We start from the raw sequence: 14024 nt of genomic DNA on the forward strand, positions 1-14024 counted from the left end.
GGTAGTATTTCCAGATTGTAATTTGAGTGTATAGGTGGAGCAGAGACGCCAGAATGGCCTGAAGGCACACAGCTTAGTTGAACATTTTGGCAGGGGAATACATATGTTCTGTTGAATATTATTTTAATCATGCAGGTGCGGTCAAGTGTTTGACAGATGATTACATTACAGATGATAAATTGTTTTTAAATAACCATTTACACTCCGGGCTGTCTATGAGCATGTTTTCTTTGTTACATCCGAGCTTACACAACTGGGAAGCAGTATAGTTAATTACAAAGACTACGGAACTGGAGGCGAATATGAGAAGAAAAGCAAGGTCACATAGTTTATTGTGACACATTTCGGTTCACTTGGAGTTCACCTGATACGGACCAGAGGCAGCGAACAAAAAGCATGACAGCGTCTCACAGTGGTTGAAGATGTAATTGATGACAGGAAATAGAAAAATAAATTGATGCTTGTGTGATTAGATCAACATTTTGTTGTGTTGGCGCTACTGTTAATATTGTTATATTTACAGCATATGTTGTTTACAAACTCAGGGAATGAGTCATTTGACACAGGATGGCTTTGGAAGCAAAAAGCAGACGATTTAAATGAGAGACAATAGTAGTTTATGCACATTTGACTTTATTTTGCTGAAACAATTGTATGTTATTCACTGAAATTATTGTCTTTAATACCCACAATTTGTTTTATTTGATAATATCGATTAAAAAAAAATCAATTATCTTGAAAAATGTTACCGAAAAAATATCGGTATCAGTAATTTTGGCACTGTGCAGGGTATCGGACCGATACCAAAATTTTAAACTTGGTATTCCAATGTGTTGAACTATTTTTATTGTGAGAGCCAATCATATTTCGGGAATTGGTTGACAAACGTCCATGTGAGCCAATAGAATTGCTTCATATTTGCCCAAAAGAGGCGGGAGCTAGAGTCTCCAATGTCATTAAGTAAAACCGCTTTTGTTGTTCCATCAAGACAACACAGATGGAGAATACATTAAGTATTTATAAATAACCTGGATGTATAGCTCTTAACTTTATAATAAGTTATTTCTGGCTGGGTGGATCTCATCGTGACGGTGGAGAAAGTGTGGTATGTCAGTCGGGTGTCCAGGTTGAAGCGAAAGGAATTCCAAGCACGGTGAAGAAGAAAGGATGTCCTGCTCAAAGTGTGAGATAACTTTGCTTAACGTCTCCAAGGGGGGGGCTGGATCCTGTTTCCCTGACTTATGTCTCCGTGTGACCGAGCTCAAGGTGCGGGAATAGCGCTCGGCGGCGAATTTCCAAACAGCGAAGTGAGTTAGCCACGTAGCTACGTAGCCTCCTGCGGGAAGAAGACATTTAAAATGGCGGAAGACTGGCCCCTTCCCTCGGCCTTCGTCTTCTTCCTTCTTCTGAGTGTGAATGCCTGGGCCACCCACTCGTGTCCGTCTCCTTGCTCTTGCTACAAGAGCCCAGACGAGCTCCAAGTCCTTGACTGCAACAAGAAGAGGTTGTCGGCGGCTCCCTTGGATCTTCCAGAGGGCATCAGCCAAGTGTAAGTTATTAGCCAAGTTAGCAAGGAGATGCTAACCAGGATACCATCACAACACTGACGCTACCTTCGTAAACACCCACATTCTGACATAGTATCTCGTTATGATTATTACCGTCAAGTTGGGTGTTTTTTTCTTTATAATCAAGACAGGAAGAAGGTCAAATACTTTGCTCTTAATTAACTTGAAATTGTGTACGTGAGCACTCACTGGCCACAACATTAGGTACACTTCCTCCAGCTAGTAAGATCAAGAGCTATACTGTATTTTTACTGAAGCTACTTTTTCACAAATATAATATTCTTATTGCAATTGAAATTCCAGGACAAATCAACATGCTGTTATGTTTCATATTTCAGTACAATGAACCACAACGACCTGACTGCTCTTCCCTTCCTTGGGGACTCCTACAACATCACATCACTGTCACTGTAAGTATTACATCACCTGTACTGTTCCCTTTATATGTTACTATTTCAGTAAAATGGTAAGCAGTACAGCATTGTCAAGCAACCTTAAGGGCTTCTTAAATAGTGGGGCGGCACCCCCTGGAGTGGAGGTTGGATGGTTTGTCAAGGAGTAAACTTAACTTGGCAATGAAGTTGTTACAGATGTTCTTTTGGCTCATTTTATTAATATGTTTTCATAACCAGGTCAGATAAAGGTTCACAAAAAAGTTCTCAGTCGTGTTTCAATTCAGAAGGAGCATGATATTTGAAAAAAAAAAGAGAACCACTGCCTTAAGGACTCTATGTGGATACACAGTAACATCACTTATTTGAGCAATTGCTTCTCTTACTAATGTGGTATAGGTGAATCATAAACGCGGATTGCATGAACTAATGTTCAGTCAATTTGACTCATACATTTTTGCATCTTATATGATTCAGAGTACACAATCGGATCTCTGAGCTTTCCGTGAGTCAGCTGCAGCCGTACGAGTCCCTGGAGATGCTGGACCTGACGTCAAACTCCCTTTCAGAGCTCCGAGTGGGATCCTTCCCCTCCATGCAGCTGAAATATCTGTGAGTTCATACACCAAACAGGGTTGTCAATATTTGTCTGAAGAAACAAGTTAGTAAAGAGTTGCAGAATAAATTTAATACAGGGTTTCCCCGAGAATTTCTTGAAGCTGTGGAGATGGGCTGTATTACTTAACATTGTTTGCATGTAAACAAATAATTTCCAAGGAGTGGTGTCTTTTACTGAGCCGTTGCGCCCCACCACCATCTATTACATGTAGCCAAAACCCTGCAATTTTGCATGTCAAAATAAGGGTGATCATTCTGTGTAATGGAGTCATGTGTAATTATGTAAAGGCGGGTATTCTCCACATGGTGTTTTATATTTATCTTAACATAACCGGTGTAAATCTCTTTATCACACAATGTGTTTTACAGGAATTTGAGTAATAACAAGATCAGCGTCCTGGAGCCCGGCTGCTTCGACAACATCTCCACCAGTCTGCTAGTGTTGAAGCTGAACAGGAACAGACTGACTGCGCTGTCATCCAAAGTCTTCAGACTGCCAAGTCTTCAGTTTCTGTAAGTATTGCTCTATTTGTATTGGAATGAAAGCGTAAAAAGCCTGTGTGCTAAACTGCATTGTTATTAGGCGTAATTATACATGAAATAGAATATTAAAACAAAATAAAAGGATTGACACTGACTGAAACTAATCCACATTTTGAGGCAATACTGTTTTTTCTACTCTTTTGAATTAATTCTATATTACTTCCTCCCAGTGAAATGAAACGTAACAAGATCAAGATTGTGGACAGCCTGACTTTTAAAGGGATGGACTCGCTGAGATCGCTGAAGTTACAAAGAAATGGCATCACCAAGCTCATGGATGGAGCCTTTTTTGGACTAATCAGCATGGAAGAACTGTGAGTTTGTTTGACGATTCTCATTTCTTATTTGAAGGGTAAGCATATTATTTCCCAGTCTACAAGATAACAGAATTATCTCACCATCTGGGTTGTAAACAAATTTGTATTTAAAGCATAGTTTATCGTTATTTGCCTTAAAAAGTGTATAAAAAATGTCAAATTTCTAGGAACCCTGATAATGGAAGGATTCTTAACTAACACCATCTTTGTTTTCAGAGAGCTGGAACACAACAACCTTACTGAGGTGAACAAAGGTTGGCTGTATGGTTTGCGCATGCTGCGTATCCTGCGGGTCAGCCAGAATGCCATAAGCGTCATTCGAGCAGACGCTTGGGAGTTTTGCCAAAAGTTGGAGGAGCTGTGAGTGTTTCTTTAAAATCTGGAATAACAATGTCTCTTCTTCCTTGGGACTATTCTGTAGTCTTTCTGTAGTCCTCCATCCTATCCTGAACATGCTTGCACATTGTGTGGTTTCATGCAGGGACCTGTCCTTCAATCATCTGACCAGGCTGGAAGAGACGGCTTTTGTAAGATTAGGTCTCTTGGAGAGCCTGAACCTTGGTGAGAACTCGATCAGCCACCTGGGAGAACGAGTGTTCAGCAGTCTGAGCAGTCTGCGCACGCTGTAAGTTCATCTCTGGAGGAGGAATGACCAGTTGTCAGTAATATATAGACTAGCACAAGATTTTCAACAGCGTTTCAACAGCTGTTCATCAAACTCTTGTATTCTTTCTATTCTTAGTCATGACCTTGTGAAGGTGACACTTACACTCATATGTACTTTTGTGTTCTTAATCAAATTGTCATTTTCAAAATATAATATATCATGACTTTGATTTCTGTGCATTCTGAAAGTACACAACAGGTTTGTTTGCCTTGCTCTTAAATTCCTGTAGATCAGGGGTGTCCAAACTTTTTCTACTAAGGGCGTCATACATGGTGGGCCCCTTCTGAGAGGTGTACACTAAAGATACTAAAACCAATCCAATTTAGGTTATTTGAACCAAATGTGTTGCAAAATTTAGTAATGTAATACTAAATTCATTTTATTTTTAGAATATGCCCAGAGCTGGGCCTCACTTTGGACACCCCTGCTGTAGATAGTCTGTAGTCAAGAGAAATAACAGTAGAAATGTTCACTATTTTATCCACTAATATAGACTGTGTTGCTTTCAAATCCTCCATCACCTGTTTAGTTCCAAAGCACCCGAAGTATAGAATTGTCTTCCCTGAGGCCCGTTATGGTCACCTGCACTTCCCCCTCTCCTCCACCTTGTAGTTGGGCATAGAGATGTCACGATAATATCAGGATATTATAATATCCTTATAATGGCGGGACAATTTTCAAGCCGGAGCTCTGCCGTTGAAAGCATTGTGTATACAAATAATTTTACATATTCTTCACTGTACATGCATCTGCTAGACAAAGAGAGGATGTCGTGAACTTATTATTTGCGGCTGGAGTTGGATGAAGAGGAGGTCAGCTGCTAGAGCTTGACACACCAGCGTGGGTGCTTTCATGTGAGAGGGGAATCGGAGAGTGCAAGAGTTCTTTCAGAGGTGGTCAAGCGTGATGAAGAAGGAACAAAAGGGCCCTCCTGCAAACAGACGGCATACAGCATGCCTGTAGGCCCATGGATTCATCACTCATTCATCCCTCATCCGAACAGTGGCCCACTGTGGAAGTGTGGCCTCTGCGAATGTGGGCTTCATTTTGCATTTGTTTTGATGGACAGTAGAGCAAGTGAATGTTAATGTACTCTCCTGGTATGGAACCTTCTTAATGTAACAGACTGACCACATAAGGTCTCTGAGACCCTCCAGGCTTTGTCATGATAGCTTATGTTGTGTTTTTTTAATTGAATATGAGCCTCTTTGTTTTGCAGAGACATCCACAATAATGTCATTTCCTGGGCCATTGAAGACTCCATCAGTGTTTTTGATGGAATGAAAAAGCTGAACACACTGTGAGGACTTTTAATATATTCAATACTAACTTTGGTCAAGTTCTATTAAAAAATGTAAACATTTGTTTTGTGAACTCTCAGCTCCCTGATATGCTTGTGCAATTCCAAAGATGTCTTTGTCGACATTTGCTTAGCAAGACAAAAGAAACTTAAATGGGAAAATATTTGTTTTCCAGAATCTTACAGCAGAACAAAATCAAGTCAATCACCAAGAATGCCTTTGAGGGTCTGGATGAGTTGGAGCATCTGTGAGTGAAGTCTTTGAACAGCTACTTCTTGCTTGTCATCTCAAAATGCTCTTGTTTTTCTCACCAAATGCTTTTCTTTTGAAAGTAGTGGCCATATTTTTGCAATTACTTTACTTTTTTTTGTTTTGTTCAGGGACCTCAGTAGAAATGACATCATGTCGATACACCCTGAGGCACTACTGCATTTAAAGCTCAAAGTCTTGTAAGTAATAAAAACATGTACAATGGTTTTTACCTCACTTATGTCAATCTCAAGGGCATTGGGTCATTTTTTAGAATTTTAATGACTTCAGTTTTGGAGCCTCTCACACATCCATCCTCTTGACCTCTCAGCATCCTCAACACAAGCAGCCTCCTGTGCGACTGCCACATGCAGTGGCTTGGACCGTGGCTCAGCAACAGCCATTTCCAGATGCCTGTGTCTGCCATCTGTGCCCATCCTGCCAACCTGCTTGGACGCAGTGTTCTTTCTATCAGCCCGGTTGACTTTGTGTGTGGTCAGTGTTCTCACCCTTTTCATTCTATTACTATTATATTTCTGCTAGCGTTAGCTGACCCTATAATAGACTAGTTCTGCTGTTAATCTTCTATGTAGAACATCAAACAAATAATCAGATTTTTGATCTTTGACAGACGACTTTCCCAAGCCCTGGATCGTCACTCATCCTGAGACGTCAGTGGTGCTGCGGGGCTACAACATAACTTTGACGTGCGTGGCATCCAGCAGCAGCGACTCACCAATGAGCCCGGCATGGCGGAAAGATGGGGAGGTGCTTTACGATGCCGAGGTGCAAAATTACGCTCGGTACCAGGAAGGCGAGCTGATCTACACGACGGTGCTCCACCTCCTCAATGTCAACTTCACCGACGAGGGACGCTACCAGTGCGTGGTGTCCAACCACTTTGGCGCCAACTACTCCAACAGGGCCAAGATCACTGTCAACGGTGAGGAGGTTTTGCAAATAAATCACTTACTGATTTATTAAGTTTTGGCAGACTGAGAGCTGTTGTAGTTCACAACTGAATTTTAGTGTTTCTCTCTTCTCTCCACAGAGCTGCCATCCTTCCTTAAGACTCCCATGGATCTGACTATCAGGACCGGGACCATGGCCAGGCTTGAGTGTGCTGCAGAAGGACACCCCTCGCCGCAGATCGCCTGGCAGAAGGACGGCGGCACCGACTTTCCTGCCGCTCGGGAGCGCAGGATGCATGTGATGCCGGACGATGACATCTTCTTCATTGCTAACGTGAAGACAGAAGACATGGGGGTGTACAGCTGCACAGCGCAGAATGCAGCGGGCAGCTTGTCAGCCAATGCCACGCTTACCGTCCTGGGTAAGTCCCCCACTTTTGGTAGCAGAGTGTGTGAATGGTGCATGTGTTGACAGACGACTTGATGTGTTGAAAAACAAGCAAATCACATCAATTCAAACATTTCACAGACTTTGCAGACTCTTTTGTTCTGTTTATCAGGCAATGGCATCTTCCTCTCTTGCAGAAACGCCTTCATTTATGCGGCCCCTAGAAGACAGAACAGTGGCCAGAGGTGAAACTGCTGTGCTTCAGTGCATCGCCGGAGGCAGCCCTGCACCACGCCTTAACTGGACCAAAGACGACGGGCCTCTGGTGCTCACAGAGCGCCACTTCTTTGCTGCAGCCAACCAACTTCTAATAATCGTCGACGCCGGCCCCACAGATGCTGGGAAGTACACTTGCATCATGTCCAACACGCTTGGAACGGAGCGCGGCCACATCTACCTTAGTGTCACACCGTCACCCAACTGCGATTCTGGCGCGGTGTATGACCAGGACGGCTGGACCACTGTGGGCATTGTTGTTATTGTGGTGGTGTGCTGTGTGGTCGGGACCTCGCTGGTGTGGGTCATCGTCATTTATCATATGCGCAGGAAGAGCGAAGACTACAGCATCACCAATACAGGTTATTAAATGTCGCCCCATAATGTTGCAACTGACCCCTTGTGGATAATTTTCCATTAAAATATTTTGTTTTTTCCTCCAGATGAGATGAATTTACCAGCTGACATCCCCAGTTATCTCTCCTCTCAGGGGACTTTGTCAGAACCTCCAGAAGGCTACAGTAGCTCGGAGGCAGGCAGCCACCAGCAGCTCATGCCTCCTCTCTCCAATGGATACGTGCACAAGGGCACTGATGGTGAGCTATAGCTGTGTATGTGTTTTTGTAAGTAAGTTGGATTCCCATGCAGCAAGAAACACACATCGAAGATAGTGAAATGTGGATTAATAAGCCCATGTAGATGCATAATGTCATTGTGGAAGCCAAATAATCAGTAGATGACACTATGTCTACATCACAGTGCTGATGTTTTGAGTGACTCTTAAGACTCATTGTCCATACATGAACAGGTGTGTGCTATGGCGACACAGGCAGCGAGGTGGAAACAGAAGGTAACGGACGACTACACTACCGGGTGGGATCTCTGTTCACTGGCCATAGCAGCTTCCACCCCTCAGAGGCTCGTGATGGACCAGCTGCAGCCGCCTCAGGTTTGTTTGGAAGAAGCCAAAAATGTACCACATGTTCACAGAATGACAACTTTTCACTGTCATGTTGGACATGACTACATGACTACATGCAGTGTTAATTAAGGTAGTGTCATCAATCTGTATTACATATGACTTATCTTTCATTATTTTTGGAATAATAATGGGCCATAGTCAACCACGAAACGGCAATCCTTTATTAATTTTTTTTAAATTCATGATAGATTGAGGGGGAGATGTTTGAACCATGTTGTAATGAGGGACGACAGTAGCAGACATTTTTCAACCAAACTTATCACATATGTGATATTTAAAGGGACTGTTTGCAACAGCGTGGGCTGCAGCGATGAGACACTGTTTATCTCTTTACGGTGTACTCTTCTCCAGGAGATATCCAGCTGTTTGTCAGAAAGAGAAGTGGTCCTTCCACTCCCGCTCAAGAAAAACAAAGTCACCATAAACATGACACGAATGTGAGGTGCTTTCACAGACATGGGGTTATTACATTATTCACCGTGACCCACTGAAAACAGGCCCACTTTTGGGTCACAAACCACAACACTGCATTTGACAATACTTCTGTACTCTAAAAAACATATCTTGCATCAACAGGTGCCGCCAGTTCGTTGGTCATCTGCTCCGACTGCTACGACAACGCCAACATCTATTCTCGCACGCGGGAGTACTGCCCCTACTCCTACATGGGCGAGGACGACCCACTGGACAGAGACCTGCCGAGTCTGAAGGAGAGCTACGGTGAGCATACTCGGCAAGAGGATGCCGCTCTGGAGAGCCTCATCAACAAACGGGAGTCGTCCAACTTCCTCACGTCACATGACATGAGGCCGAGAAGCCACGTTTCAATGGAAGACTGTGCTACCGGTAAGTCTTGAACACTGCGCTAACATATGCATTGCAGAAGCTTTTTCTGGTTTTGTCTTAAACTCTTGGCCCCCTTGTGGGTAAAATGCAGCTAATTGTGTAGATAAACTTAAAACAACAATTTTGGGGGACCATTTCAAGTGTATTTTATCAAAATGGTAACCGATGACACATCTTTATAAGTCATACAAACATAATAATGGCATGGCGAAATTAGTACATGATTCTATGTACCATACGTCACTCTATCCCCACATGTTGATTATCACTTTAAAGCTGAGAAGTTCATCTTTCCATACATGGTCAGTCAGGTTGCGTCGCCTCATCAGGCAGCCCAGCCTCCCATTTCAGTACCCTATCAAATCCTGTGCCCATGTCCAAATATTACATCAAAGCCCAAGGCTTGTCTTGTCGAGCACAACAAATATCCTTTCCTTATGTTGGATTGAGGACACACTTTTCCCACAAAAGAAGAGCAAATCATTATGATTACAATTTTTATTTAAAAAGAAACAGCCACAACATTACTGACAATGGAATTATATTCTTTGAGATTTTATTCTAGTTATGTGACTCTGGCAAACTAGCTTCCTGTCTGTTTGGAGGCGGGAGATAAGGGAAAACCACACATGCACATGACAATGTACTGAGGCCGGCAAAAGTATCCACTTTATTTCCATTTATGGTGCGATAAATTCATTTGATTTTTTTATTGGTGCCATGAGAAATCCTGTCACGTTTTAAAGTCATGAGATCTTGTGATACCCTTAAAAATAAATAAATTTAAATTTGATAATTAACAAAGAGATATTATATATAATAGGCTTTAGACAAAAATAAGTGGACCTTTCTTCACGAGTCCTTTCAGTGTGCTGTGAAGTATAAAATTGTAAACGATAACATTCAAGTGCTATTTCAATCAAACAGACTCACTGCCGCCAGTGCAACTAAACTAAACATTTTACAAGAAGGAAATAAAAACAAAAGGCTGTCCAACTATCCACGGTTAATGTAACTCTTTGGGGCAACTTACACTTTGGGTATTTCTTTGTCCACAAATAACTTTGTACAGAGGCACCAACACATGAAGCACATAGTGCTCAAAGCAGAAAAAAATCTATCTTTTTCTATTCAAGGTACTCAAATTATTTAAATTCAAAATTTTTACTGCCTCGCTTTCTCTGTGTAGGCTTTCTCAGCAGTTCTCAACACTGGGCAGAACGGCACAACTCCAAACCCCAACCAGGCACCACCACTCATAGGACACTTCCTCCAGCTGAGGAGGAGGAGGACACACACAACTACAGATTAGCCTCCAAAAGGACTAACCCTCAGGACTATCCAGCACCCACATAGGTCACTGGTCTGGGACCCCATACCCTTTTTCTTGCATCCACTACCTCCTTAACACTCTGCCAAAGATGCTCTATGGAGTGTTTACATTCCTCTTCCTCACAGCCATTCAAAGTGACCTCTTCAGAACGTCATGAATGTATGCTTTAACGGAGCCGTGCCTAATCGCTCCTGCTACTACATTTGGGAGATGACCAACCACTCTTTTCAAGTCGGTAACGATATTTAATTGCGGGAAGACGACTCCCCCCAAAAAGCAGCAAGAGGACACACCCCCCCTCCTGCAGACTTTGCAAAGACACTGACACCACAATGTGGTGTATATTATGAGTACATATGAATATATCCTTGACATTCTTTATGGCCTTACGCAATCATCAAGCCTTCCTTTTTCAAGCAGTTTGGGCAGCGGGGGGGATATTTTGTATTTTAATTTGCACATGTGACAATCATGTTTTATGCACTGATCTGTTTTTCCGTCACAGCTTTCAGGCACTTAATATAACATTCAAGTCATGATCCTTCTTGCTGATGTTGAGGAAAAGTTTCAGGACTGTGAAAAATGTAGAATGTATTGTTGTTTTTTTATCCATTTATGCAAGTCAGGGATGTCCAAAGTTTAGCCCGCAGCTCACATTTTATTGACATATTCTGAAAATGAAATAAATTCATTGAAAAGATAATATTATTAGGTATGACACTAATAACTAGTGGATTTGTCACCTATGACACAAATGCTAATGTTATGTTCAAATACCATATATTGACCTACATTGGATCGGTTGTAGCATCTATTAGTTTAAAACCTATATTGTATAAAAGTGGCATCTGTATTCTTCAATTTTCATGTATGCAGCCTTAAAAAAAAATAATAATAATTGGACACCTCTGATGTAAGTGTACGAGCTACTAGTGTATTACCATTGTGTCATACATCTGCAGTGCTAATCTGGAGTGTCGTTTCGAGTTAATTAACTTGTGAGTAGTACAGTGGAACCTCCAAAGTTGAACTTCCTGTTTGCTTCCTATGTGGAAGTAGAACTAACCCTCTCTATTTGACCTTTTAACTGTCATACAAGTGTAAAAATAAGTTTGCCTTTGTATATTTGTATAATAACACTTTTGGCGCATATTTTCCTCTGAATTCCACATACAACCTGGGAGGTTTCACTGTTCACTCGTCATTATTGCGTTATTCAATGCAACATCTCCTAAATATTAGAAATGCACCTCTTACTATGAATTTCCAAGCATCCTTTGGAAATGCAAAATTGCTCTTTCATGCTGTGCTGGAGCTGCAAGCAAAATGATGTCATGCTTATGCTTTCAATCGCCTTAGAACATATTTTTGATTGGTGCACTTTCATTTTAGTTTGTCTCATTCCAACATCTCATGCATTCCACGCTATGTATTCTGTGACATTGCATTGTGGGAGTGATAATCATATAGGTACTGACCACTGCTGTCTGCTTCAATGGGGACTGCTGTGGTCCCTCTGTAAGGTACCATTGTGAACGGCATATCCACTTACTGACATTTTTCTTGTAGATTCTGTGTCGATTTTGTTATTTCTCTCCTCATTGTTTTTTCTTGGCTAAAATCATGCAGTTCCAGTAGGAAATGTTCCACACTAACAGGCGCTAAATGTCGTCTCTTACTTACACTTTGTTTCCTTCAATACCAAAGTTTACCAACACGGTAAATGCTCAGTGCTGCTTTTTTTTTTTTTTGCATTTGTATTTTTTTTTGGACCTTGTACATTTGTGTGAAGCATGTCATTTTTTTTAACGTAGCTATTATTCAATCAAATATTAAACATGAATTGTGTTTAACTTACTTTGAAAGCAGTTTGCTGTTTTTAGATTCTTATACATTTTGAATCCTCTTTACCTTTTTTTAGTGGTTATCTAAGGTATTGTGGTCGTGTTCAGATGCAGACTATTTTCCAATATCTTAAGGAGTACATTGGATATTTGCATATTTGCAGCTTTTGTGAAAAAAAACACCCGTTTTTTGTTTTTTATTCTGCAAATAGGTTTGTTGCAGAAACCCCCTTTGGTTTACCCCAATGATAACCATTTATAAAAATGTTGTAACTTTGGAGGGGAAGGCGAGAGCTTGTGTAGCGTAGGGGGGCACCTAGATGCAGCAGCTACAGGCCAAATCAAAAATAGACATTTTATGGATGTTTCAATTGTTTTTTTATTAATCCCCAAACTTGACTAATTGTTACATGGTCAACTATACTGCCTGAAATTTCTCATCGTGTACTCGTAACAAACCAACAAATAATGTGTGAAAATGTCACCTCTGAGACTTGCGCTCCAGCTCTTGGTGAAGGTAATGATGAGGAAATCAGGAGAAAAAACAAGGTTCTGCTTGAAGTTGGAGTAATTTGGCACTTGTAGCCAGCTTAATGACCCCTAAAAACAACCCTTTTTGACGTTAGGTTCATTTTTCAAAGTAAATCCTGTTAAATGTCAAGAGGAGCCAAAAAAAGCAGCTCAGCATGTGTTTATGTGTTTTCCTCTTATGCCTTGTAATGTAACAACCTCATGGCGATGATACTGACATATGACTATGTCCTCTGAGTCAGCGTGATGCTGCATCATTTATAAAGCAACCAGGAATTAATGACATTTACAATGTTCAAGTCCACAGCTCCGCTTGTGACCGCTCCACCTTGCAAGATGGATAGGCCTCTGAGTATTTGGATTTCATGCACATCCTCATACAAACATGAGCAAGCACTTCCTGTAACGTCAACGTTCACGTTTACAGCACTAGAACTCATTAAACGGGGATGAATTATGCATGTAATAGAAGAGCCTGGCTGATGCTTTTCCTGCATGCATAAAAAAAAGCAAAATGGATGGTAAAGCTGCAGATTAGGAGTGTGGTGAAAATTCATGATTGAATTAAGTAGATTTCTATATATTTGCATGCACTGAAATACTACTAAAGGCAGGAACAGGGAAAAAATATGGCGGATATGATGTCTTTCCTGCATGTAAATATGCTGGGAAGTGGAGCGGTAAATTGCTGGCTAGTGCTTTGGCTTTGTCAGTGGGTGGTGCTGGGCACTTGGTTACACATACCGACATGATTAGTTGTTACCATGAAGGCTGTTTGGTATACCCCCCCAAACCCCCACCCCCTTTCATGTATGTATTTTTAAATGCATAGATTGAAAATGCACAGTATGCATATGTTATTAAATTGATATTATATTATATCATATATAAATATTAAATAAATATTTTACTGTAGATTTATTCTAGTCTTAGTCATTTAACAATATTAGGGTAGTTCTTGTTTTTTTAAATAGTGTAATTCTAACTCATGACAATATTACTATACAGTATTTTATGCATATTTTTATTTTAGTTTTTATTTTTAGAAACAATAAAAAATTGCATCACGTCATTTTTTATATATTTGTATTTTTTCTCTGTCTCGTAGGAAAAAAAATAGTTTACGGAATTACATACATTTCTATTTACAAATTTCCCTCTTTAGGTGTAATCCTACAGGTAACCATAAGATGGCGCCCGTGCAGTGTCACCACAGCCGTGCGAGTGCGCAGCAGAGTTTTTAAAAAAGGGGGCGTTT

The 14024-nt window shown here is 41.1% G+C and overlaps 1 protein-coding gene across 1 annotated transcript; it reads left to right on the plus strand.

Moving 5' to 3' along the window:
- The first annotated feature begins 906 nt into the window (after positions 1 to 906).
- Positions 907 to 12465, plus strand: lrig2 (leucine-rich repeats and immunoglobulin-like domains 2). Its single transcript, XM_058055513.2, has 18 exons — positions 907 to 1549; positions 1907 to 1978; positions 2438 to 2572; positions 2948 to 3091; positions 3292 to 3435; positions 3655 to 3798; positions 3920 to 4063; positions 5325 to 5405; positions 5582 to 5653; positions 5787 to 5855; positions 5987 to 6150; positions 6287 to 6598; positions 6707 to 6988; positions 7152 to 7592; positions 7674 to 7826; positions 8039 to 8179; positions 8789 to 9058; positions 10248 to 12465. The coding sequence occupies exons 1-18, from the start codon at positions 1359 to 1361 to the stop codon at positions 10412 to 10414; spliced, it is 3126 nt and encodes a 1041-aa protein (XP_057911496.2). The 5' UTR covers positions 907 to 1358; the 3' UTR covers positions 10415 to 12465.
- Positions 12466 to 14024: the final 1559 nt, after the last annotated feature.

This window comes from Doryrhamphus excisus, linkage group LG18 (assembly GCF_037039965.1).
Source record: "Doryrhamphus excisus strain RoL-2023G ecotype Guam linkage group LG18, RoL_Dexc_Guam_v1.1, whole genome shotgun sequence".
NCBI classification, from domain to species: Eukaryota; Metazoa; Chordata; class Actinopteri; order Syngnathiformes; family Syngnathidae; genus Doryrhamphus; species Doryrhamphus excisus.